Here is a 27855-nt window from a genome sequence, read left to right as displayed (position 1 = left end):
TTACCAACTTTGGAAAAACAAAATTATACCTGGAGCTTCATATGATTCAGGCTCCATCACTCCAAGATCATCTGCCAAAAGATCAGCATCTGAGAAACAAACATGTATTTATATGTATTAAAACTTTTAATTCAATACACGATACCAAACCCCTACAACAGAATATTATGTAAGAACAGTCAAATTTCTAAGCAGAAATTCTAAGCAAAGTTATTCTAATGCCAGTGAGATAGGGATATAGATTGAAATAATAAAATTATAGATTTTACATAATATACACATTCTCAGTATTATGTATATGCACAGAAACTCATATGCACATTTGCTCAACAAAAGATCACACTCCATAGAAATCTCTGTGTAAATGTAAAGAAAGTGGAACATATTCACTTTGCCACCTTAATAGTAATGTTAAAGATTTCAAGTAACTGGAATTTGAATATCTCATTTACTCTACTTTAACTTGCACTGTGGATGAAGAGATACAGAAACAAGGAGGTTTAACAGATCCAGACTGAAAAAAATTACTTCGGTTGTGAAGAAAGAATCTCAGTGTACTTCCAGCAATCAAAACATTTAGATGGCTTCCATTACATGAGCTTTTCAAAAAGAGATATTGAGATGGATGTAAGATTTTCAGTACTGCAGATAAAAAGCATTCAGAAATATTTTTCCCTAGGTTGGCTTTAGATCATATGATTCTGCTTTAATATTTTGATTACAAACAATTTTTAACATCCTGTCAATGCCCCAAGGCAGCAGGATATGAGCATCCTCTATATGACGTTATGTTCTCAGCAGGACTTACACTATAGTTCATATATAACAGTGTCTTGGAGAGCCACATTAGGGGTAAGTAGTGAAAATAAGGCTGTCCACAAAAGGCTGTGGTAACAAACTCTTAAAATGTAGTTTAATACAAAGTCAAGAAGCAGACTTCATACAGGTATTATAGAAGTCTCTCTTGGGGGAAATACACACAGCTGGAGCACGGATTAATTTTTTGGGTTGAAAGCCAGTATGGCAGTAAGTAAACAATAATATATAGTTACCTGGATTCCAAAACATATGGAATTAAAATATCCCATTTTGATTTAAAAAATATTTATCTGCTAAACAATACTTGCTGTGGTTGACATTTACTAAGTCTCTATTGCAAGTAGAACTTAAGAATCAAATTTTTACCAAGACTTATTTTCTTTTGTCTGTTCTTATTTTTAGCAAAAACTAATTTTAAATACATTTAGTCATTCGGATACCTTTCTGAACCGAGTCTGGTATCTCATATACTTCTGACATTTCATTCTCTAATTCTCTGAGCAAGTCATCTGCTGTAGGAGCTTCAAAAGTTTCTCCAGGTATTTCTTCCTTCACTTGCCACTGGTCATCTATATTGTCATCTACATCTTCGTGTCTCTCTCCTAATTAATAATACAGATTGTTAGAGAATACGTACTCTTTGATAAATTCTATTATCAACAAATATTCAGTCTTCAGCACACCCTTCATGTTTTTCAATTAGTCCCCAAAGGGGATGAGGAGAGGGACCAGATGACTTGCCTGTACCTTACAGCAGTATAAACCCAAAGTATCTGCACTGACTTGCCAGTGTCGCCTTTGCTCGTGGAGAGAAGCACAGTAAAGGCCATCTGTTTACCCATTCTTGCACTCTACACAGTACTTTGATGAAGTGTTTGTCAGTTGACTGATTTGAGCTACTGTTGCCAAACACCTCTGGGGAAGAGGCCACGTTTTGGGGATTTGGTGACTGGATTTTCTGAATTTTCTTGAAAATGACGAATTAGCTGATTAGAATGTTTTGTGCAGGCAAAAGTACTTTAAGAACATATCAAAACCAGACTCTGAGATTTGTCTAGCCTGTGGCAGTATTTATAAACTCTTAAGTGATTTCTAAGTGTTAATGCATTACCAGGCTGGGAATGGAGAGCTTCACGAAGAACAGACTGAATTTCCTCTTCCAATTCTATGTCAGCATTCTTGTGCTCTAAAAGGATTATAAATTGCAGTGAAGGTAAGTGCAAAGTCTAAACATTAGCTCAAGGCTTGCAGGCTTTAGGAGCCTCCATAAAGTTCTTAGTCCATTCCGTAACGTTCTGTAGAGCTTGACTTGGTGAACCTCTCCAACTCATGCAATGAGAGAAACAATTTCACTTTGCTTATTCTCCAATATGGAAAGTCTTGTGATATCAGTCACATCAGATTCATTCTGAAGATGAACTGGAAGAATTTATCTACACTGGATTTTCTGCATCTATTTTTTTTCTCAATGGAAGTAATATTAAATTCAGATATCTACTCAAACCAGGAATTCTCTTCCAAGTAATTATTTTACTAACACTCTCATCCATTTTCCTACAATTTAAGCAGAAGCACTAGCATGTCACATTTGACAACAAAATGTCACTTGCAGAAGTGGAGATTTGTTGGCTTTATAAACAGGGAAAATACAAGCTAAAATTACAGTATCCAGGTCTTCTCCCAGAAATTCATAGTAGAATAAAACACAAACCGATTTCAGGGACAAGTGATTGCCATATAACACACCAGCCCAGGACACAACAGGGATTTGTATGAAGTGTTGCCTTCATATAAACATCCTGAAATTAACATTGTGAAACTCAACAGCACAAAATCAAATCACAGATGCATTTTTCAAATAAAGATGCAAAATGTTACCAGTCATGGGGAAAAAAAAAAAAAAAGGAAATAACATCTTGACATTTTTTATAAATGGTAACTTCAGAAAAGTAGTTTAAAACAAGTTCTATATCCCATTTTATTGACCATATGCCCCACATTTGTGAGTTACTGTGTTTGGTTCACATAAACATCAAGTAGGATGAGCCTCTTCAAAGAACAGGAAAAAATATGTACACTAAATAACACTAAAATGCAAATGACGTATCTGAAGTCTGACATGTAAAAATATTTCTTCTTTAATTCCTCTTGAACCTAATAAATTTTGCTAATACTTATGGGACTTTTACAATATTTAAATTATTTTTTTCTACACTAGAAGCTGGATTTATTGTATGTAAGATATACTATTAGTACAAAAGTGAATATTTGATTGATCTTATAAAGTTGGTTGTTGTTTGTTTTGTCTTTTTTGTTGTTGCTGTTGGTTTTGTTTAAGGCAGAGAATCTGCTGTTATTCTGACTGGGTACACTGTTGCATATGTGTAAAGAACACGACTGTACATCAGCAGAAAGTTATTCTGATGTGATATGGTTTCAGTGGTAACCATGAAAGCTGGCAAGAGTGCCTTCTATACATTTCAGTTGTAAACTTTTCATGATCAGTGATTTATATAACGCTATCAACAGTGATTCCTAATAAGCTACAATGAATAAGCAACACCTAAAAGTGATTAAAGATTTATTTTTCTACCCAAAGAAATAGCACAATGAGTTTGCATGCTGAGGAAACGGAATTATAATTCAAATAAAGCATCATGTCTTTTGTTTCACCTATGTTTTACGAAAGGCCTTACCTGATTCGACATATGACTTCTCAGCAGGCTGGATGGTCTCCTCAGATTCTGGTGATGTTGGCTGTGCTGGGACAGATCTTTCTTTAAGGCCTGCATTTTTCAGTTATAAAGTTAACTTTATGCTCTTTTTGATCTGATTCAATTACAAACTAATAAATTTGATTTAATTAAATTAACTGATGTTAAACTCTCCAAAATGTATTCTAGCGATCACAATTACAGGGCTGTCCTGATATACAGTGATATAGACAAAGACTAAAGTGTATTCAGAGAGTAAACAAATGTTTTGAAGACAAACACACAATGAGGGGCGAAAAGGGACAGAAATTAAAGCACTTGCCTTTATTTCAAAGTGACCAAACAAATGACTATGCTATTCTCAACATCTATTCAGTATCCAGGAGAAAAATCGGCAGCAGGTTTTTCTCACTGTTTTTCTCTTTGGGCAAAAAGTGTTTTGTGTGATCGATTTTTTTAGGTTTTATACAGAACCAACTTGAACTTTATAACGTGCTGCTCACAATGAGAAGAGGTATTTTAACTTCGTATGTTAAATCTTAGATCTGATGAGAACTGTAGTTTACTTAAAATAAAGTAATATCAATCACCAGTTTCTTTTGATAACTAAATTATTACAGAAGAAGTACGGCTGATGGAATTTCACCACTATTTCACTACATGCTTACTGTCTATACCACAGAGCCTTTCTGGATCAGAACACAATGAAAAGAAAGCAACCGGTAACAGCTATGATCAATACCATGGTAAGACAATTCATAGCCTTGAAAAATTACACCACATCTTAAAACACCACATCCTTAAGAAATAATGTATTGATATTAGCCTAATCCTCCTCTCAACTATCCTTTACGAAGTATTCAAGCAAGGCTTAAACAAGAGAGGTTCAGACTGGATATAAGAAAAACTTATACACACACACCCCCCCCCGCCATGTCAGTCAAACCAGTGGAAAAGGCTGCACGGAGAGGTTGCGCGTTCCCATCTTTGGAGGTTTTAAAGACCACACTGGGTAACGGCCAGCGTAACCCGGTCGTGCCTCTGAGATGACCCTGTTTTGAGCAGGATGTTGGAATAAGATCTCCTCAAGTCCCTTCCAAACAGAATCCCCCTATAATCCTATATCATTTTCCCTAGGCTCACATTTAAGTTCCAAGATCAATTAGGATAAAACTACCTTCTTAAACAAACACACACACTGCCCAAAACAAACCAGTTTCTCAAGAGTTGTAGGCACAGAAGTCAACAGAAAACCAATATTTAAGAAAGCAGAGGCTACACTATAATGAACAGTCCTCTACTGGTAACAACAATCTTTAGTAACTTTAATTGAAACAACAGAAGTACTATATTTCAAGCCATCAAAGTTTGTTTGTGTTTTTTTGTTGTTTTTTTTTTTTTTAATAATTATCAGGTTTCTACTAGTCAAGCATATCTCAATACAATTAGGACTAGTATACCTCATAACAACCTTGTGTAAACTAGAGATTTTATTAATTGTAGGCACTGTGAGAAAAACATATTTATTCCATTAGCTTATATAAGTAATTGGAACAGAAATAACAGAATTAATTCTACTTACACTTTTTTATATTACTTAAATTACATGAAGTTAAGCAGTTAGGCTGTATCTAAAAGTAGTGTAACTAAGAGTCCACTACTATGGAGTCAAGACCAGAAGCTAGAAGAAAAAAGCCAGCTTTACTCTTGAATTTTTTACCAGTTTTCTTCTGTGTCATTAAAGCAACTGTGAAATATTAAAAATTATTATGAAGACCTATATTCATCTTTTGCTGCAGTAATATTAAAGGCTACAAGAGTAAAAAATTACTTCCTCCTACAATCATCTTTAAATACATATGGAGACAAAACCAGTTACTTATATTAGCCACTGTCTCACACTTCAGAATCTGGAAGCGTAGAAACAGCAACCCTGCTTTCACAAATAGAATTCACATCCCTTACACACAGACCGCTTTAAATAAGCCCTCATATCCTCCAATAACCCACATCTCCAATTCCAGTTAACCAATTGCTCTGCTTCACAATCAATAAATGGATTCTGAGTATTTCAAAGTATAGTCAATATTTCACAGCCAACAAGCACTTAAGAGAATGCAAAATGAAAGGGATTAGCAAGAATATTTCTTTGTTTTGCTTGCATATTTCTCAACATTGCTTTCAAGCTTTTTATACACATCTATCGTGTTTATCACTGATTCCTATTCAATCCTGTTGAGTACGTAATAGGGTAAGTCATTTACTTCTTGCAAGATACTATTTTCTTTCATCTTTTTATTAAAACAGAGTTGCACTCAGTTTTTACTTGTGTGGTGCAATTTTTGAGCTTATGTGGTAACTCGTCATGTTAAGTTGAATGACAGTAATATTTCATAGAGATACATAACAGATCTCTGGGGCAAAAATCTCATTTTTTTGTGTGGTTATCTGTATAACCCGGAGTGCTGCCCAAATAAAACGTTCTTTGGGGGGGAAAAAAAAAAAAAAAAAAAAAAAAAAAGTACAAACTTTTTCAGAACCAGATAAACTTTGGGTCATAGATACAATAATACGTTAATCAGAAAGGCAACTAATTTCAAATTGCATTCCCAGACAGTTACAACTTCTGTCTTATTAGAGGCGAAAATAAAAAAAGTGATGTGCAGTATACCACTTCGACACCATTCTTGAGAAGTGTGATTTGAGTGCTCCTCTGTCAAATATATATCTTTACACTTATCAAAGCAAAGATGAATAAACATGTCTATCACCACCAAAACCTAAAAGAGAATGTTCATTACGCAAGTGCATTTATTAAATCTTCATTCTGTCAAGTTTTTTGCTAAGCAGTATAATGTTCGTAACACACACATCTTTTCCCTCCTTCTTCACACATGTATAAATATTTAGAAAATAGCTTGGTGTATCATCTCTGTTAATTATCACAATTAGAATCTTAAGCTACTGTACTATTTTCTAGAGCTTTCATTTGAAATATTTCTCATAAATTTCCTCTTAAAGAAAAAACAAAACAAAAAAAAAGGAAAATTATACTAAAAGCTTAAGCAAAACCATGAACAGAATCAACTTTCAGGACTTTAGTCTTAGACTACCAGCCACATGCATATGCTCACGCTCAGTTTCACTCCTTAATTTTGTTTTCTATAAAATAATACTGCAGTATAACAATAATAAATCTTCAACTGCCATTAAAAATTTTGTTCGGAATCTGGTGTAATTTTTTGTGCAATTAATATTTCAATACACTAAGCAATATTGTCTAGTAAAATTAGAAAACATTCCTTTCTCATGTAAACTTGAAAGCAAGTACAGATAACATACTGAAATTTCTCTGCAGAAATGTTTTGTAACTTTGTTTATTCTATGAGGCTGCTGGATAAATCATTCCATGGTGCTAAAGATACAGAAGCTATAATAACAAACTAACACAGGAGCTTGCTTACGGAAGTATCATACACTTGAAAAGTGTTGTTTGAAGAAAATAATAGCTACAAAGGTACATAAGGTGTTCTCTAATCAAGTTCAACCAGAATACAGTAGTAGTAGCATATCACTTCTTGAAGTGTGATTGGAATCCAACAATACCCATGAACGGTGAAATAGGTGGCCTAATTTTCAGAAGTATTCATTACCAGAAGCTTGGAAAACTAGGGAAAAAATCAGGATGCAGTTAACTAAAAAGTAACAATGAATCAAGTCTGCAGACCTAAAGAGCAAATAAATAAAGCAAGGAAGAAAAGCAGAATGTATTGTCACGGGATCAACAAACAAAAGTGCTGCAACATTTTGGCTGAGTGTACACTGAAGCCTCATAAATAAACACAACACTGAAGTTGGTTTAAATGTTCATGTATGAAATAGTTTTCTCAGTCTATTTAGGGAAAAAAAGTTTAGCAAGGAATAACTTACATTTATTTGCTAAGTTCCTATGACAATACATTCTATTAATACTCCTCTTGGTTGTTCTTGTGAAACAAATATTTTCTTGCAAGTGTCCACTATGTGTGTCCAGATAATCCTCTTAAAATTGCTTTTAAACTTGGATTTGATATACAACATTGCACTTTCATCCCCACCTCAAGAAAAGAGCATTTTAATTCAAAGAAACAAAGACAGGGAAAAAAAACACCCCACAGATTTAGAGTATGTTTGAGGTAATTGGCATCAGTTTGATATTTCCGTGTTCAATACACATTGTTAGCCAGGCATACTAACATATGTACATATTTCAGTTTCAGAGCAGACACTTTTGCTTTGTGTTTACAATGCCAGCACACACTTAACAGTTTTCAAAAACATTATTATATGTTAAAAGCCTTTGCTCACACTTATTTCCAGAAAACATTATCTTCTTATTGCCATATTTACCACATTCATATAAATATGCTGAACTTCTCATTCTCGAGGTCTGTTCCTCATTAGCAGAACCAGAACTCTGTTTATTTCTTTTCTTTCTTGTCCTCCTTGGATGGGTTTTTAACTATCTTTTTCGCTTCTTTGTCTTTTCCCACCTGAATAGTACCATCCTTTCCACTGGCTGATTTTTTTGTAGTCTCCTTGGATTTTACATTTTTGTCTAGGCCTTTTTCCTTTTCCTTTCCTCTGTCTCTTTTAGCCTTGTCAGAATCTTTCTTTAATTTATTCGTATCAACAGCTTTCTTGTCCTTTCGATCAGTAGCATCTTTTCCTTTCCTGGCTTTCTTTTTTTCTTCCTCATCTTTGACTTCCTCCTTCTTGGATTCCTGCTTCTCCCTTAATTTCTTGAGTGGTTCTTTAATAGCTTCTTTTACTTTTTAGTTTTTCATTTAAAAAAGAGGAAATGTTCAATAAGAGAACCGTTCTTAGATCAGAAAACTTCTTATGAACAACTATCCAAAAGCTTTGATCGAATTCTTACTTAATTTTTGTTAGGTGCCAATTTATACTTGTATAATTAGCTATTTAAGATTTAAGCAATTTAAACAAATTAGTTTCAGATTTTAGCAGCATCTCACTCCATGCAGTCAGCCAATAACCTTAGCTTACGGCAACTGCATCCAAATAAAGCATTAATCTAGTGAAAACCACGCCTCTATTATCTTACTGTTAACTTCTGTAGAATGCTAAAACCAGCTTTGTCTGTGAGCATGAACATCACAGTGAATTTTGAATCTTTGACAATGGTATGACAACTGTAGGATCTAGAAACGTCAAGAACACCAACAAAAGAAAATTTTTTTCACAACTTTCTACATCTGTTAATGAAAGCGTTACAACGATACAAATGTATACTACAACATTTTACTGACATTGTTACCTCAGATTAAGCCAAAACTTAAAAATGCACCTGAGGTGTATATTTTACAAAAATAAGAAATAAGTACGTAATAATTAAGAAGAAACAGCAATGCCCTAGTGAATTAAATCAACTCCAAAAAAGTTAACTTGGTTTGACCATATTCAGTGAAAACAAAGTAACAATTGTAAATTATTTATTTCACCTTTGTTTTTCCATATGTAGCATTATTAGTAATACTTTGTTTTACTTCTGGAGTTGCATCTCTTGTGCTTATTTTCTATTTCAATTCACATTTGGCTGTGACACTGTATCTAGATAACACATCAGAAGGACAGTCAGAACAGCACCCTTGAAATTTAGATGTTCAATATTTATTTTCACTTTGCCCACAGTTTTGAAAAAAAATGTCAATACCAGCAGCATTCTCCAGAATAAGGATTTTTTAACTCAACAAAATTTAGACATTTTTCCCTTAAATCTCTGTATGAAATATTTGTATTTAATTTTAAAATTAATACTCTTGTATTATTAAAAAGCAATAAATATTTCATATATATAAAATACAACAGATCTACTTTTATTCAAACTTTTGAGAGAAACTGCAGCCTGTTGAGGTAAAAAGCAGACAAGTGTCAACATTCCTCCTGTAACATCTGCTTCTAACCACGTGTAACATTTCTGTGGAGTGAACAATCACATAGCTCAATCTAAAAGCAATAATATCACGTTCCCTTCCAACTCTTTTTCTTTTGCCACAAAGTATTTTAAATATATCATACCATTTCTTCATTCTCATATCAAACACTGATAAAATAATCCAAATCTCAGGAATGAATTGTTAAGTGACATTTATTACATTCTTGGAAACACACCATTTGCAACCAAGTCATAACAGGCAAACTGGGAACAAATGCTAAAAATTTCAACTTGCATGCAAGATGCTAAGTCACATTCATATGAGCATGAGAGCTTCCCTCAGCAAATGCACTTTTTTCCTACTGAAATTCTGCATTACAAACAGTGTGCATTTTTCACATACCACTAGAAAAAACACATTAAAGTCTAAGTGTCATTGATGCAACGAAGAGACTGCATTCTTTACACAGCACCATGCTGCGTGCAGATAACTGAGCACATCTAAAAAGTTAAGCACCTGAAGTACATCTGGTAGTTTCATGTTTTGCTGATGCTAATTAGCTTTTTTAGCCTCTCCATTGCACTGAACACATTTAGACCATTATGTCCTGTTTATGCAGCACCGTAATTATAAATAAACATATGGCATAAATCAGTTGCAAGCTACCCTACTATAAGCTTCTGGAAAATTTCTAAATATCATCACTGCAGTCAATCCTGCAAATAATACTAAAGGGAAGGTTATTAACTTCACCTAAATTTCTCCTCCCATAAGAAAGAAACAGATGAAACTATTTAAGCACAGACCTAAGGAGAAATTAAGGTGCTCAGATCCAATTACAATATAGTAATAGTATCATGACTCCATGAAGGAGAATTTCACACAGAGCAAAATCTGCATATACATCAGAACATTTTTTTAAGCATGCAGAATATGAAGTTATCATAAACTATTTATAATCCAAACAAGGCAACTGTTGTAAAAAAATTTGCACAAAGTATCTCTAGTTAGGAAAGCACTCACACTGCCATTAAATTACAATCAGTAGTAAAAAACAAAAAACAAAAAACAAAAAACAAAAACAAACAAAAAAAAAAAAAAAAAGGAAAACTTACTGAAAAATGGGAAGGATAATAGTTTGCTGCATCATTACACAACACTTAGCCAACATAGCCAGTATTAGTAAACATTATTGCAACCTGCAATCTGTATTTGCAATGCGCATGCATTTCAGACATCATTATCTACATAAAGTTCCACAAGAAAAAGAACATTAAAAATACCTTTGACTTTAGTTTTTTTCTTGGCTACCCCTCCTGGTTCCTCACCTGATTTATTGCAAAATGGAAACAGGTTATGAACATATCTGTGATGTTCAACAAACATGACATAAAATTTTCCAATCTGCATGCTATGGAGATACCAAAAGTTAACTCATTAAGAAGAAAGCATCTTCAGTAGCAAGACCACCACAAGTACTGAGATGGAAGACTAATTAATCCAAGGAAAGTACCACATTACCAGATGCATGCTACTTGAGATGCTGCTTAACTTCTTCGAGCTAGATCAGTTCACTCCAAACAGCATGATGCCACGTAATTATGACCAACATCCCAGCTTATTTCTCTGCTACATATTGTGCCAGTTCTCTCTCAAATCCACTGATATTTCTATACAATTTTATAAATATTTAATAAACATATTAACACAAAAGATCTTCAAGCATGTATTTACTGTAGATTATATAAATTGAGAATTTTCTTACAGTGAATGACAATCCATGTTTCTTTACCCAATGGAAAATACGTTTTGGCAAATGTTTTGCTCATCTTTCAAAAAGCAGTTGCCATTTAATTTCAGTTAAAATACTCACTGCTTTACCTAAGACTATTTAAGACTGTTAAGATTTTTATTAAAAAAAAAATAAACCTTTGTCTCCAAAGATAGAGCTACCCTCTTTCCCCACTGCAGCTAGCAGAAACTGAGGCGATTCGGCGTCTTGATTGTGCTTTATACCTAGTTCCACAAGAGGCATAAAGGCAAAATCATTCTCCAAAATACAAGTAATGGTTAGCCTCATGTTTCTAATACCATAAAAAGAGATTCGATTATCATCATCATGCTGCTGTGGCTTAAAACCTAAATCTCATAAACACAACTGCCTCAACCACAAAAGTCATGTGCATTGCTACCCAAAATCCAACTAGAAAGTTAAGAAAAATTATGACAAATATATTTTTAAAACTTATAAATAATTGTATCAAACTAAATAGATATTCCTATGTCTCAACTTTAGGCTTCTCATTCAGACATACAAAGATATTGGACATCTGAACTTTGAGCTTAGGTTTCCAGAAAACAATTAGTAACTACCCAAACTGTGTCAATATGTCTCAACATTTATTCTTAAAAAACAAACCCCCCATATTCTACACAAAAAAAAAAAAAAAAAAAATGTAAGTTTAAAGAAAGTAGCCATTAAAGTTATTGTAATTAATCTGCATCTAATTTCTATTTTACATGTTTTCAAAGTATCGAGCATTGACATCCTGGCCAAAATTTCTTAAAAATGTGTTAGCCAGGTAAAAATACAATTTTTGTATCAATTTACTTACAAACTCGTACCTGGGATATGAAAGCCTCTTTAAGCTCTTCCCTCACAGATTACCATCACTGCTGAAGTCCAGAGTTCTAATGGCTAAATTCATTATTCAATCTTATTACTTCTAAGCAGTTTGTGGAAGAATAAGTAAACAATTTTCTCATATAAAAGGAAACATAGATGCCAACTTTGTTATACTACAGCATGAATAAAAATATAAATCATAAAAGGTACTCAGCAAAGTTGCACAAAGCCGTATTGAAATTTCCAGCTCCTCCCCTCTTTTCATAGTAACATTAAAAGTTACCGGATATTTTAAGATATACTCTTAAAAGCATGTCTTGACAGGGAAAACAAACTTTTATGAAGATCTGTATACACAAAAGTTAACATACATATATTTGAAATTATTTTTAAAGTATATGCACTACCTTGAAAGATTACAAAACAGCTTGTTCACTGATCACTGGTATTTCATTTGTCAAATAGTCAGGCAAGCAGTAATTCATTTCAAACTGCTTCTACGCAATGAATAGTGTTAAGATTCCCAGCAAATTATCAATGCATGACACAATTCTCTAAATCAGGTATAGTTTAACATATTATGAATAGACCCATTTACAGGAAAAGTATGTAAAATATTTCAAAATCTCAATATTATGTAATAATCACAAGACAGAAATCCTGATGCATCTTGATTTCCACCTGGACTGTGTCCCTACAATGGCTACAGCCCAGCGAAGTCTCATTTGTGAACTCCAAATACACTGAAGCAAGACATGGGTGCAAAACACTTTGCTTTTCCAAGATAGCAGTATCGTGGGGCATGTGATAAAATCAGACATCTAAGTAACCTTATTGGCCAAGCCTTAGGCTCTCACAGACTTGGGGAACACAAACCAATGTCCAGAATTTTACGAATGTAAACTGTAACTGAACTGGTGGACCCTTATTCTAAGTTCCAGTTAAAGTGTCTTCACTTTTTTTGAGCTAGTGTTTAAGTTCTTTCTTTTTTCCACTCAGTCCTGCAATATAAATGTCCAGTGCTTGCAATGCAAAAAAAAAATACAGAATTTATAACCACATACGTCGTTATAATGGAATGTCAGAAATGGCCACTATTGGACTCAGTGAATTAAAAAGTAGACTTCAAAGTTAACATAGCAGGATATGTTTCCAATATTTTCCAAAGAACTGCTTTAAACGATCATACTAAAACTTAAATATTCATGTAAAAGGAGTTATTTTTATATAATGCTTAATGGTAGATAACTTAGTATTTTAACTGATTCTTTGAAACCTATAATATTACAAAGCATTCTAATTCTGTCACAAAATCCAATTGTTTTCTCTATTTTTCCTCATAAAAATATTCAAGAACAACCACCACAAAAAGAACCCCCAAGTGGAAGCACAGCGTTAGAATTTCAGCATCAAAAGAAAAATACATGAATACTATCTTTATTCAGAAAGATAAGCATTGAAAAACAAAATCAACAGATGACACAAAGCACTCGCTTTCTGAGCAGTTTCACAGATAACATTCTCATATTTAACAATACACTGAGAAACTTGATGCTTATTATTTTTGCACCTGCAAATTTCATATTATTCATTTAATAATACTGCAAACTTTAATAGCTTAGCTATACAAAAGGCTTTGCCACATGCAAAAATACCTATAAATCAATTTCACCACAACATCTACCTGCATAAACTCTTTTAACCTGCAGCATCAAGAACAAATGTAAGCTAATTAAGGCAGCTTATGCACTTACATGTTTTTTACTTCGCATTTACCATAGAAAGCATACAGTCAAGGTTAGCACTAAGTGGCTGACTGACAGCACTTGCTACCTTTCTGAAATTTGTGCAGAGCCTGGATAACAGAACAGAAAGTGTCAAGCATTAGGGCTTGCGTTCAAACTCTTGCCTTAATTCATGAGGTCCCATCAAAAACCTCCTTCACCACACAGAAAATTAGCAAAAGAGGTTAAAATTGCAGAACTAAAAAAGCCAAACCCATTATTAACCTTTTTTCTCTCCTTTTGGTTTTCCTTCTCCAGCAGGACTTCATGTCAGATAAAGCTATAGTTTGAATATGCACCTGCACATAATTATTACTACTATTTTGCATTTATAATATGCTACATTGGATATACAAGGTGTTCTGCTAAACAAAATAGCTTACTGACAGAAAACTAGCACCCACTTACCTTAAACTGAACTTATTACCTGTATGCAGAGCACCAGCCGTACCAAACCCTATAACCCTCCAAATGCAAGAGAGCTTTTTAATTCATACAACTAGCAAAAAAAAAAAAAAAATACTCTCAATACATCCTCAGTAAGATGCTTTAATATCTCTTGCTTATTTAACTGCCTAATTTTAGAAGAAAAATCCAAATCAGAGACACGGGACAGAAAGCTTTTTCTTTTCTGATGACACAGGTGCCTATGTTGCATCTTGTATGAGAAGATACAAGCAACCAACCAGCAAGTTTTGCCTTTATTAGCCTCATGCTGAGAAATCCATCCTAACTGACCATAAGAAAGACAATATCTAATGTATTCCATGCTGCTGTGCCATCATTATGATAGCTGCCTAACTGATGGCAACTGAATAGGGAAAATACCATGCATCTCTCCAAAATGACTGAACTGTACACAACAGCTTTCCCCAGCTCTCAAATACTAAAATAATCAAGTCACGTTTACAATATAGGTGGGGTTTTTCTCCCAGTCTGACCATGAAATGAAATTAAAATCCTTCCAAAGCTTCACTACATTCTTCTTCCACCCCTCCATCCAATTGTAATCTGTATGAATAACTGTCATAAAAATTCAATTTCTTCTATGGCCAGGCAACTGAGACTAACTAATAATGCAAAATCACCATAAAATAAAACCTACAGGTGGTAAGTCTTTTTCACTGACCTTGAAACAAATTTAAAGAGTGAAAGATTGAATGCACTTAGAAAAGCTCACCCAGGGGAAGTACTGGCAAAAAGCTGTTGCACTAAGAATTTCAACAGATATGCAAACAATCTTCTGTTTATTTTCTTCAATTTAAATTATTCTATATATTATGAGCATTGAGATTATCATCCCACCCCCTGTGTATAAACACTGTCTTACTTAAAATATTGTTGAAGGTGGTCACAGAAATCTGGGGTTCAAACCTTCCACAAGTTCTCAGCCATTTCGGATATACATGTATTAAGGTTTTTTCCCCTACAATTCATTTACATTAGTATCACAACAGAGCGTGCAAGAGCTTATGCTGCAAAGGTTAATGCAGTATTTTGTTTGAAGGTTGTAAACTCTGGATGAAGACTGACAGTTAAAATAGCATTTTAACAAATATATTTACCAACACAAGAAGATAGCAAAGCAGAACATCCCACGTATTTCTAAAAATGCTGACCAAACTGGAAGACTACAACTTTAATCACAGATGCTTACTTCTAGAGCTCTGTAAAATTTAATATAAAAGACCTGTAAGGAATATGAAGGTAGCTAATGAAAGCTCCATAACCAATTTAACATAAAATCCCTAAATTTTCATTCTTTACTAGCTACAAAACCGAGCAAGTTCCTATCACTTAAACAACACATTTTCCTCATTAAAAACATTGTTTGCTACTAATTTGCTCCTATTTTAAATTCTCAAACCAAAACCTGTAGGTATAAAGCAGCAGCTCTGCCTTCTAAAATAATTATTCTAAATATCAAAAGCCAAAGCTGCTGCAGCTTTCTACCTACAGTTTAAAACCACTTTAAAAGTTTTCTGGACTTCTTTTAAAACATTAATACACTGACTGTATTTCATATAACCGATAGTCACCACAGATCAAACTAAAAATTTGTGTTTCAATTTCCTCAATTATTTCAAACACTCTGTGTGGACTTAGAAGCTAGAGTTGAGAAACAGTTCAGCTTTCCTTGCTTATTTGCATATCATACTCAGCTTAACCTTTTTGCTATTAAAATGCCTTTTTTTTTTTATTTTAATAAAGACACCATGCTGATATAACTGAAGACTCATCTAAACCCTATTACCACCCTTACTAGCCACGTCCTGCTTGCAATCACAACAATTAACTGCATACAGTAAAATCAAATTCTTCTCTCCCAAACTCTAGGAGAGTTTTGACAGTTCTGCTCGGCACTTGTGAGGGTTTAATTGTTAACTCAACAGGAACAACACCAAGCAGGAGTTGAACATTTCTGAAAAAAACAAAAAAAACAAACAAAAAAAAACACCAAACCAAAACCACCCTATATTACAGAAAATAAACACTCTAGAAAGTTTTGGTTTTTTACTATTCACATTTCCCCCAGGTCTTCCCCCACTGCCCCTTTTTCTCCTTCTACAAAATCTTTATCCCACTATAATTGGTTTTGAGCAGACATCCACACACTTAAAATCCACAAGGAACTTCCATATCAATCCAGAACTTTCTTGGCCTGCATTTCACCGTCCTAGCCCAAATTAAACTAATTTACTGTTTACTGATATAATTATTGCCTATTTCAGTGCCTGCATCTTTCTCATGGTTCAAGTAGTCTTTCATCTCTATTTCACTTGAAACTTCATCAGATTATCAATGTGTATTTTAATTATTTGATATAAATTTCATTACACAGAATTCTCATAAGAGATGTTTTCCTCCTCTTTTTGGCTACCTAGTTCCATTGCTGAAGCATCTACAACAGAATTCAATGTTCCATGGCAATTTTTCTAATTCATACTGAGAAATATTATTATCCCACAGGAGTGATGAAACTCTTATTTCTAATTCAAATCTGCTTCTAAAATTAAAAAAAAACAAACAAACAAACAAAAAAACCCAACAAAACCAAACCAAACAAAACCAAGCTTGCTTATTTCCTATGTCTCGGATATTTTGCAAGTATCTTCCACTTGCTAAGAAACTTCTCAGTAATATTCCACAGCTATAATATTTATTTTCATAATGTATGGTGTTTTTATTTTCTTTGCATAATGCATCATATATCTTATTCTAAAAACCATTACAGTTACATGTTAACTTTCTTATATCCTAATCCTCAAATATTTGGAAGAAAATGTGACCAATGTTTTGGGGGGTCTATTTCATTTGTAAATCTTAAGCAGCAGTATTAATGTATCATAATTTTTTTTTTAAACACTTCACTTGCTTAACACTAACACTTTTTTATTACTCTTTAAAGATTGAGTAGAACCCTGAGTTGGATGATTTAAGGAAAGTTTTTTTTGCAACCAGGCATATTAAATTGCTTTAAAATTGCCACGCCAAAGCAAGTGAAAATTCATTTTATTTAAAACCAGGTTAACTTTCAGCCTGCATCCACTAGCGTTAAAACTTGAATATAAACATTGTATGGGAAACAAATACAAGCTTAAGCAGAGCAGGCATCACAATAAGCAATTTCATATAATTTTAATAATCTGAGTACACTATTCATGTATTAAATGACAGCTCAGTTTCAGATTTTAGTACTACCAATACAAACTGCAGAACACAATTACAAACTCTCCTTTCTATACCACTAACTATGATAGCAGACAGAACTCATGTACATGAAAAATGTTTTTGGAACAACTGCCTTAATTCTTTTCCTGTGAAACTGTTTTAGAATTTGCAAAAGTGCATTAAGTACTTGAATTTAGCAAGGAATAGAAGACATAAAATTCTAATTTCCAATTAGTCTTTAATATATTCATTATTACATTAGAAATACATAATCACAGCTTCCGACTTCCATAAAAGGCCCACCTTAAAAAAACTCAAACAAATTTAGAACAGCCCTTGTGGTGTGATTGTTATATTAAAAAAATGACTGAAAATTTAGTTTGAAAACAGACAGATCAGTGGGATTAAACCATATAATGACATTGTATCTTCTGATTACAGTAGATGTTAGCTAACTTAGAAATAAACGTTTCAGTAAAATTTTCAAGCACTTTGAAATGGAGTGCTTTTATTTGAACAAGTAAAAAAAAAAAAAAAAAGAAAAATCTATCTGAGAAATCAGTGAATCACAAAATAAATTATTTATTAAAATTATATTTCACAAGAGAATTATCATTGTCATGTCTATATTAAGGATTAACATATAAATATGTATTTACATAATGCAGTCATGCTAGAATACAATCAAAGCTGTTACAAAATGCTTCAGTTAATGTTTGCTAGAAAGACAAATGTTATAGTGTTAACAGTAGAGGTTATTACACTTAGCTTTGTAAGCTTTGTGCACAAAATGCACAAATCGAAGCACATACAGAAACCAACTACATAACCTCAGATACATGTTTTCTTCTACATATTTACACAACTGTGTAGTATTTGTCATCCTGTCACAAAAATGGAAAAGTCATTGAAAGGCTTTCAACTAGTGGAACTACATTGCATGGCTGACTTTAGTTCAATCTTTATAGCGTCCATTTGGCAGTCTCCCTTCATTGCCATAAATTCCTGTTATGATTTCATGGACGTTTTCAAAAGCCAATCAAATTATTTAGTCTCTCAGTCACTGGTTCTGTAAATCCAAAATAACACAAGTCTTTTTTCCCTGAACCCCTTCATTCTGTGACGTACCATCAACATCATCTGCAGCTTCGCTCTCTTCTTCTTCTAGTATTTCAAAAGGAGTCAATACATCATAGAGAAATGAGAGAAAGCCATAAAACCAATCAGAGCTTTCCTCTGCTAAAATATTAAGGACTTCCTCAAGGGAATCAATATTTTCATTATTGCCATCTTTGGTCAAGCCTACACAAGAATAGAGGAAAGAGAAAGAGGGGGAGGGGGAGGAAGGAAAAAAAAGAGACAGCAGTTAGGTGGAAAGAGGAAACTGTACAAGGAGGATCTGTGAAAGACATCTCATGTCACAGACTGCAGTCTTTACAGGAATGCTAATTAGGAAATAGAAAGATGTTAAGAAAGTTGAAGCTTTCAAAGTACAAACTATAATCTGGACAATAAGCATGCACAGTATTATGCCAAAATCTTAGAAAAAAAGCCGCAGCTTTGCTTTCTCTTCTTCCTAGTTCTAAAGCCAAATCCATTTATATGCAGTTTGCTTGCCACAGCATTTACCCTTAGACATTTTTTTATCAGTAATTCTCCACTACTTAAAATCATCCAATTTGCCTTTTTTTTAAAAAAAAACACATCATGTTCAAATTTGAGAGTTTGCAACTGATAGCTGAGAATAACATTTAAAAGCAAAAGGTATTTATAAACAAGCTTGTCACAGACATATTGTTAAGGATAACATTTATTCTACCAAGCAGAATTCTGATTTTGCTTGGAAGTGAGGGCTGTAATTGCTGGGGGGGTTAGTTTTGCAGTTTGTTTGCTTGTTTGGGCTTTTTAAACATGCTTCTCGATCATTTTTTTTCTATGGTATGTATTCTACATGATATACTTGATCCTCAGGAATTAATTCCAAACCTGAGGATATACAGAACACTAGATAAAAACGAATAAGTAGCCAATATAAAGGGTGTTTGTATTGTTACATAGAAAATCTAAAGACAGCTAAAGCAGAGGTAGCCAGAGCAGTGAAGAAAGAGCTCGTCACGTCTAAATTCTCTGATATCAGGAGCTGCTACCTTGGGCTACGAGACCCACTGATCTAACTGATGTTTGTAAGATACAAATAAGCCATGATTAACGTTTTGTTTTTTTTTTTTTTTCCTCCCCACTCTCCTGTTCTGGTTTTTGTGTTTTTTTTTGTTTGGGTTTTTTTTTGTTTTTTTTTTTTTTTTTTTTTTTTGTTTGTTTGGTTTTTGTTGTTGCTGTTGTTGTTTGCTTGTTTGTTTATTTGGGGTTTTTTTGTTTGGTTTTGGTTGTTGTTGTTGTTTCTAAATTAAAATCCACTTTTACAGTTATTACTAAATAACTTTTCACCTTTTCCATTCTGGGAAAAGTACAACAGAATGACCAGGCAATGACAAATGTCAAATACTGGTAAGTTTTAAAGCGGGAGAGGGAGGAATTTCTCCCACTTCTAACCAGAACAAACCTTCATTTATGTTGAAAGGAGAAGCAGAAAAGTGGGCTAAGGGTGAAAACAGGATGTTGAGACATAAAATTAAGTGAACATGTTGCACATGCAGACTCCAAAGCAATATTAGGTGCAGGTTAACGAAACATTCAAGATTGAGGAGTTCGTGGCTGAGACATTTAACACATTTCAACACATTTTTCTTACAGCACATAGTGAAAGTATCAATGATAATTCTGAGGAAACTTCCAAGTCCATGATGTTCCACATCCTTGTCCCTGGATGTCCAGAACCTCTACTTGAGTGACCATCCTTTTTCTTTAATTTTTCACTGGATAGGCCAAAGGTTTAAAAATGACAGATTGAATCCGGGAGGCAATCAAGGTACTATAAATATCCCTCTCCAACTTCTTCCATGGCTTAGTTCTATAAAAATTAAATTTTATAGACTTCACTTTATGTATGATAGTCAGTCATCTTTCTAATTTGTTTTCAAAATCTAGTCCAAGCAAGATGAAAAGACATAAACCAAAGTAAGAATATTTACTGAAGAAGGAAGTGTCAATTTAAAAATGGAAACCTGGATCTAAAAAAAAAAAAAACAACTCAAAACCTCTAAGTTATAAGCACTGAATTATAAATATTTGTATCATTCTGTTCTGTCAGAATCTGGCATTAATAAATAAGTAAATAAATAAAAAACACAAAAACCCCCACACCCAAAAACACTCACAAGAGACCCCAGGCTTTAGACAGAATTTCTGTAAGCATGTGAAAACCCATACAGATGCCCCTGTTCTTGCACTAAGTCAAGAATGAGACTCCTGAGCAATTATCTTTATAAAATATAACATGGAGTACAGCAGTGTATTTTCTTTGAAAAGATTAGGACACCTAAGGGAACCATGGAAACTGGAAGAATATACCTTACAGTCTTTACCATAAAAACCACCAAACAACAAAACCTCAAACCCTTTATTTACAAAAACTGTGCAAGATTAATATAATGGCCTTTGAATCTAAGGGTGAAAAAAATAAAAAAAAAAAAACAAACCTTCAGCCTGAGTTTCAGAAAGTAACACATTATTTCATATATTTATTTTATCTATATTTGGTTTCATATATTTTTTTTTTCTTTCTTAGAAAGCGTTAACATTTTTAAAAAGGAAATAATTCATACTCAGAACTATTTGTGGTTTTCATTCATCCCCACAGTCAGGAAGAACTGCTTTTCAAAGTAAAATACACATGCTGGTAAGCACACCTAAGCGCGGTAAAAGCTGCTTCAAAATGGTGACAAAAACCTAAGTGCCCAACAAGGCAACCATACCACCTAAATCAGGGATTCATAGGAAATAACTACTTTATTTCAAGAGAAGTCTAAACATTAGAATTTAAATCAAACATTGATCGAGGGAGTCAAAATCTTTATCTATTCAACAGTGTTACCGCAACCAATGGGGTGAGGGCCTACCTACGTTCATGTAACATGACATTTGTTCTGCAAACATCTCTTTTGAGAGAATGAGCCTACACAAGCCTTTAATAGCTGAAGGTGCTACAGTAGAACGTAAGGAAATAGAGAATATGAAACATATCCTAAGTAGCTGAACCATGCAAAAGCATCCTTTTAACTCCAATTATCTCACCACAGTTTTCCTGAATGTGAAATCTTTGCGTAACTACTTGCAAACACGTTTTTCTACTACAGGTGAACCAGATGAAAAAAAGTTGGTTTACAGAAGCTTGGATTCTACTACTTACTACCCTTTGTTTACTGGTGCTGGTTGTTTTTTCATTTTCTGCATAGCCAGACTACTCTGAACTAAATACACAAGAACATATTGATGACTTTCTGTGGCTGCAATTCCAAAATTGTACTAACTACTGAAGGCATTTAAGCAGAATTTCTCAGAATATTGTTGCTTGTTAGAAAGGACTGAAGTATAACAAATGGCTTGCCTACAAAGATTCTATTACAACAGTCACTGGTGCTCCCTGTCTATACATGCATTTTGTTGTTGTTGTTGTAATACTAGTAAAGCCACTGTTTCTCTGTAACAAGCTAAGAGGAACAACTTCCTTCAAAGAACAATTCGAGTGAAGCAGACAAAAAGTGGGAAGAGAATTACTGATAACAGCAGCCCTCAAAGGAGCAGATGAAGAAGCCGCTCTTCCCATTACCAAAAGGAATTCAGTAAGCAGAACCTCACAAATACCTGTGAGAAAGAAAGGATCTGCAAGGTAATTGTAGACTATGTTCAACAAGTTTACATTTCCACACTGGGTATTTTTTTATAAATGGATACAAAACTTACTCAAGAAATATTTGAGGTTGGTTGGCTGGCTTGGTTTTAGGTGGGTTCTTTCTCTTCCCCCCCCCCCCCCCCCCCCTTAACGGGGAAGGGTGGACAGGGTGGTGGGGAAAACCACACACCTTGCACACCATTTTTAAAATTACACAAATACCTGAAGAACTTAATCGTCAAGCTTCCTTTGATTTCAACAAAGGACAGACCCTATCATACCTTATGCATACAGGAAATAAAATAATAAATTTTAATTCTTCTATTTAGGTGAGCCCAAGTAGCACAGAAAACTACTAAGTTATCATCTACTAGGCCATTATTTGAAATATAAAATAAACTCATGCTGGTAGAAGCATTTTTAACATTAGATTAACTTAAAGTCTATTTATCATTATTATGCAAATTAAATCTTTAAGCTTGTAGCAAAACCTAAAGATTATAGAAGTGGTCAACATTAAACCACTGTCTATGCCACAATTCCAATCTATACAGTAGTTCAGCAATAGCTAAAAAACAGGAAAGAAAAAAGCATATGAATTCCTAGAATTAAACATCAAACAGTAGTATCTCCTTTTTAAGTCACTAGTAAATTAGCAGAGAAACCATGTGCTGACCCAGAGAAAAATCCCAGAAGTCTTCAAACACACCATATGTAGTAACAAAATCTTTACAAATAAAATACAAAAGGAGCTATGCATTCAGTATTTAGAAAGTTACCCTAGTGCAGTTAAATATAGGCTTACTATATGGCTTTCTTTACTGCAAAGACTTAATTCTGGAAGACAAATTCCTCAAGAGGGAATCTAGGCTTCCAAATTCTGCATCAATTAAATAATTGGAGCCTGTATAGTGATATTCATTTTTTAGTGTATATGAAATGTAAAATACAAACAAGCACAATAATTTACTGGGAACTTCAGTTAATATTATTATGTGCTAGTTATCAGAAAAAAATATAATTTATATTCACAATTTTTATCAGTCATGTAACTTTTCAAAATTTACCATTTCCTTCGTACTGCAGAGAGTATTTTTAAACTTAAATGAGATTAAATCATATTTCTAAGCAAGTATTCAAAAATTATAAAAATAACTTTTGATCTGTGACCTTTTAATGTCACATTCTAAGTATAAGGTTTAAATGCGTGATAAGAAAAGCTTATAATAGAAACGCTGTCATGTACTGGCAAAATTCCCAGCTACATCAAGTTGCATAAAACAGCCATGTAACAAAGCAGCAGCATGTTTCTGGCTACCACCTCGGCAATCTGAATCCAGCTAATATGACTCAACTAATGTAACTAGACAAAGTGTTATCTTATTCACCGTTTCTAATTAACGCCCAATTTGTAGCTCGGAAGTCATTCAGATCACTGGAGATTCTTTGGATTGCCTCTCATTCACACCACTGCAAACTGGTTCAGTAACTTTGATTACCTGGGTTTTCTTTAACTATCACGGAGGTAAACAAATGAACCCCCCAGAAAGACCCGCTTATTTCTGCAAACATAAGTGGGGAAAAATAAATTGATGATAAACTGATTTTCATGAAGTTTGAGTGTCAAGATAGATAAATGAGTTTTCAAATAAGATAAATGAGTTTCAGGCCATAAGATCCTAATATACTATCGATAACTGACTAGTGTGAGACATCCCACTTTGCTTTCTGCTCAAGCTGTTATTTACTATGCTAGGGGTTTTCGTTGTTTTTTTTTATTTGTTTAAACTTGCTAGGTTTGTGTGCTCAGAATAGGTTTACATTTGAACAAATCAATTAAAGTAAGCTTTCTAACATCAGATATGCAAGGAGTCTCTATCTGATCCTTGATTGTGAAGCTGAAGATGGTAGTGCTTTAACTGCTAGATGTAGGTAGAAGGGGAATATCACAAAGCATGTTTAGTGATTGAAATTTCTCTTTGAAGATACATAGTGAGCAGAAAGATATTTTCCCAAACTACAAGGAACACAAGCCTAAAAACCAGTGTTTCAACATCAAAGAAGAAAAATCCATGTCATGTAGGATTTCCGAAGGGCAAAGAAAACAGACTTGTGGAAAACTCAAAGAGTACAGGAAAGACTATACAAAAATATGCTAAACAAATAGTCATCTAGGTAGTACAAAGGCCTGTTGGAAGTTGTTTTAAAATGAACCTGGCTTAATTTGTTAACGTAAACGTTTTAACTCTTGAAGCATCTTAAGCCCTGCATTTAATAAATTTCTTAATAATCACAACCATCTTTCAACAGTCGATACAGCAGCACCAACCATCTAACTTCAAAATCATCCTGCCAGTAACTAAATGCTTTCCGCTTACATTGGTATATTAGGAGAAAAAGAACACAACTTGATACAAGTTGACACACAGTCCTACAACTTGCATTAAGAAAAAACCCAGCACAATTAAATCAGTTTTAAAGTTCTCCAATTAGGAAAACCCAGAAATATTGTATTGACATTACACAAAAACCGAACATGAATATGAGAACTGAATTATATAGATTATTCCACCTGTGTTTGTACTTGCCTAGCAATACTTTAGCATCTTCCACATCAAAATCTCCATCTCCATCAGCATCATATATCCCAAGCTTGCCTTCAAAATGCAAAGAGAGGAAGAAGAGAGAATTAGGGATTCAGCAGTTTGTCTCCAGCATAGTGCAATGGTTGACTGTCAATGCCAGGTTGTTACCAACTATTTTTTTTTAATGATTTAGCTGTACTCTTCTTAACTAGTTTAAATTTCCTTGAAAATATTACAAATGTTTTAAGTTGCTTTCTGTATTTCCTAGACTTTAGACTGAACACAAGGTTGGTCTTCCTTTCATAGATTTATTTTGGTGCTTACAGATTTAAAGCAAATCCGTAACTAAGTGATGTGCTTTATGTGAACATGCTTTGCTCAGAATAAAATTTAAGTTCACAAGGAACATCCAACATGTTTGAGAGAAACGAAATAATAAAACAAGAATTAATCAAATAATCACCATTTGTTTTCTGATTATATGCTTCTTGCCATGGTAAATTCTCAGAAAAAAGGAAGATAGGTACATAAGTTTTACTGCCAGTTTAATGGAAGGTAAGCAACCTACTTCCTGGACAAAGATAAAACATACATAATTTTTATTAACAACTGTATAGCACTCACTGCAGGCAAAAAAGCTGTCCATCCTAGGTGACTAATACATCAGACTTCTCACTTTTATTTCTGAAACTGCAGCTCTACCAGCCCTAAGTACATGCAAAAGGAGAACCCAGTTTCTATTCAAAAATAATTTTTAGCATAGAATCATGGTATCCAGGATTAGAAGTGTCCTGGGATCTCCAAGTGAGTACAGAGCTATCTAATTAGTTTTAATAAAATTCAGACATAACTTTTAATAGGATTAAAACTCTGCACACTGTTTGCAGAAGAACTCTAAGTCCTTACAGCTTGCTAGTTTATTCTTATGCTTGTCATTCTCTAAATGGAGGCAGAACTTGATTGCCATTAAAATAAATGAAATATAATTCTTAATACGGTACTTAGAAAATTAGAAAGGTTTTGTGGAAGAAAAAGTTCAGACATGGGTCTAGAATAGATAAAAATAAGGCCATCACCACTGTATGGAAGCAAGCAATTAGACAGGATCTCCTCGGTTTATGGTTAAACACAGCAGACTGGTGGAATAATTGTAATTCTCTAGAAATAAGAATTCTTCAAAACCATGAAAAATGAGACAAATGAGAAATGAATGAGTTTCATGTCATAGCAGAAGATTAATATTTCTCTAAAAAATTAAAAAACTACGTAAACCAAAATTTTTAGCCAAGGGACTGTAAGGCAAGCTTATTTCTCTAATATCCTACCTTGTAGGACCTCTGACAAGTTATAACGGAAATCCTTTGCTTTGGCTGCATGCATGGTAAAAATATAGAAACCATTATTTGCATCACTAGACCCCATTAAGTTTCAAACCAGAAGCTTCTCTTAAAATCAGTCCAGATCAGAAAAGCACGTACCAACAGATTTGTAAAGCTGTAAAGCTTGTAAAACCAGCAGTGGCAAAAGTGCACATCGAATCCTACAACATCAGGGACAATAGCTCTTCATAACGGACATGCATCTTGAAATTTGAGACATTAATTTTCACCCTTAGACATTATATTAACAATAATACCTTAACATTGTCATTATTGAGACACAGTTATCACCTTAAAAGCTTAAAACTGAGGTCATTCAACAGCTCATTCTCAAGAGGATGACTGCTCAGTTGTCCGGACTCTATAGGCAACACAGTCCATCAGAGAAGTGGCAACATCAGCTGCCCATTTTCAAGCACTGCTGCAAGTTTCTGAGAACTTAAATTAACGCATATTTAGCGGACATTTCAATTGATCTACTGTATACCTGTTACAAAGAGATCCAGATCTATCCTTGGATATTTATTTATTCAATTCTTTAATAAATGCAGCATGTGTATAACCTTTTTCAGTCTCACAAAAATTCCATTTTAACATCATAGTAAAGTCCAGCATTAAAACATACTTTTTCAACTACATGGCCTATTCTTATCATGTAGATCATTTGCAAACACTGCAGTAGTCAAATTGGCTAGCTAGAAATTTTAAATGGTGTCCATTTAATGCATATCATAATAATTATTAGAATCATCTTAAGATTTAAAATTCTTACCTAGAACTTCTTCATAATCTACAAGTTCAAACCAGACAACTGCTACTGATGTCCAAACTCCCAGCAAAGCAATTACCATAAACCAGGTGAAAAAGGAGCTTCCAGAGAGGCCTTCTTTCTTTCCATTCTTGTTTCCTCCATGCTTAGTCTCTGTCAAAATAAGGCAAACCAGTGGGAAAAAATGGATTTGTATAAAACAGTGAGAAAATTTTGATTCAGGATATAATTATAAATCTTGTTTCTTATGACTAAACAGAATACGACATGTTTCAGTAATGCTTTTGTTGTTCAGGGTTTTTTTGATTGTGGTTTTTTTTTTTAAAAAAAAAAAAAAAAAGCTTCACCACTGTTACTTGCTTTTCATATCACTGTGAATTACAGTGGGAAGCTCGATGATTGTCCAAGTAAAAGCCCCTATAGCCAACCCACTAGCAAACCCCCATGTGTAATTTGTCTGAACAACTTGGTTGGAAATCCCCCCCTTCCTTCTCTGTAGTGCATATTTATACAGAGCTTAACATTTTTGAGATGCTTTGCATTTGTGCTAGCCGTTCTCAAACTGCCACCAGAGGGCAATATGACCAGCAGAAACAGTTTGGAAGAAAAGCGTTTCCTAAGCAAATTTCGAAGCTAGTTGAATTGGCTCACAGAATCAACACGAAAACACAAATAGCCTAAAGCAGCTCTAAAATTTAAATCATATTAAGGGTAAGACTCGAAGTCTAGACACTCTTAATCAACTAAAAGTATATTCCCCATTGCTTAGAATCAAGCAGAGA

General features: G+C 33.8%; 1 protein-coding gene and 1 long non-coding RNA gene across 13 annotated transcripts in view; both read right to left on the bottom strand.

The window, feature by feature from the left end:
• The window catches only part of ASPH (aspartate beta-hydroxylase), a 117494-nt gene that overhangs the window by 71519 nt on the left and 18120 nt on the right, over positions 1–27855 (bottom strand). For 8 of the 12 annotated variants that reach the window (XM_042786232.1, XM_042786233.1, XM_042786231.1 and 5 more), the window contains exons 2-8: positions 27077–27226; positions 26251–26295; positions 24929–24997; positions 3516–3605; positions 1931–2005; positions 1260–1421; positions 30–89 (exon numbers count right to left, since the gene is read on the bottom strand). In XM_042786232.1, the coding sequence (XP_042642166.1) occupies positions 30–89; positions 1260–1421; positions 1931–2005; positions 3516–3605; positions 24929–24997; positions 26251–26295; positions 27077–27226 (651 nt within the window). Of the gene's footprint in view, positions 1–29; positions 90–1259; positions 1422–1930; positions 2006–3515; positions 3606–17769; positions 18854–24928; positions 24998–26250; positions 26296–27076; positions 27227–27855 lie in introns of those variants that run through there. The other 4 variants (XM_042786234.1, XM_032994874.2, XM_042786236.1 and 1 more) reach the window with 3 other exon arrangements.
• LOC116962056 lies at positions 8170–10803 on the bottom strand. The gene is made up of 2 exons (XR_004407341.1): positions 10753–10803; positions 8170–8343 (listed from the first exon to the last, which is right to left on the bottom strand). It is a non-coding gene; the product is annotated as an uncharacterized LOC116962056 (long non-coding RNA).

This window comes from Tyto alba, unplaced genomic scaffold (genome assembly GCF_018691265.1).
Source record: "Tyto alba isolate M040663 unplaced genomic scaffold, T.alba_DEE_v4.0 Super-Scaffold_9, whole genome shotgun sequence".
Lineage (NCBI taxonomy): Eukaryota > Metazoa > Chordata > Aves > Strigiformes > Tytonidae > Tyto > Tyto alba.
The sequence above is the reverse complement of the archived record's forward strand: the minus strand, read 5'-3'. Positions and strand labels throughout refer to the sequence as shown.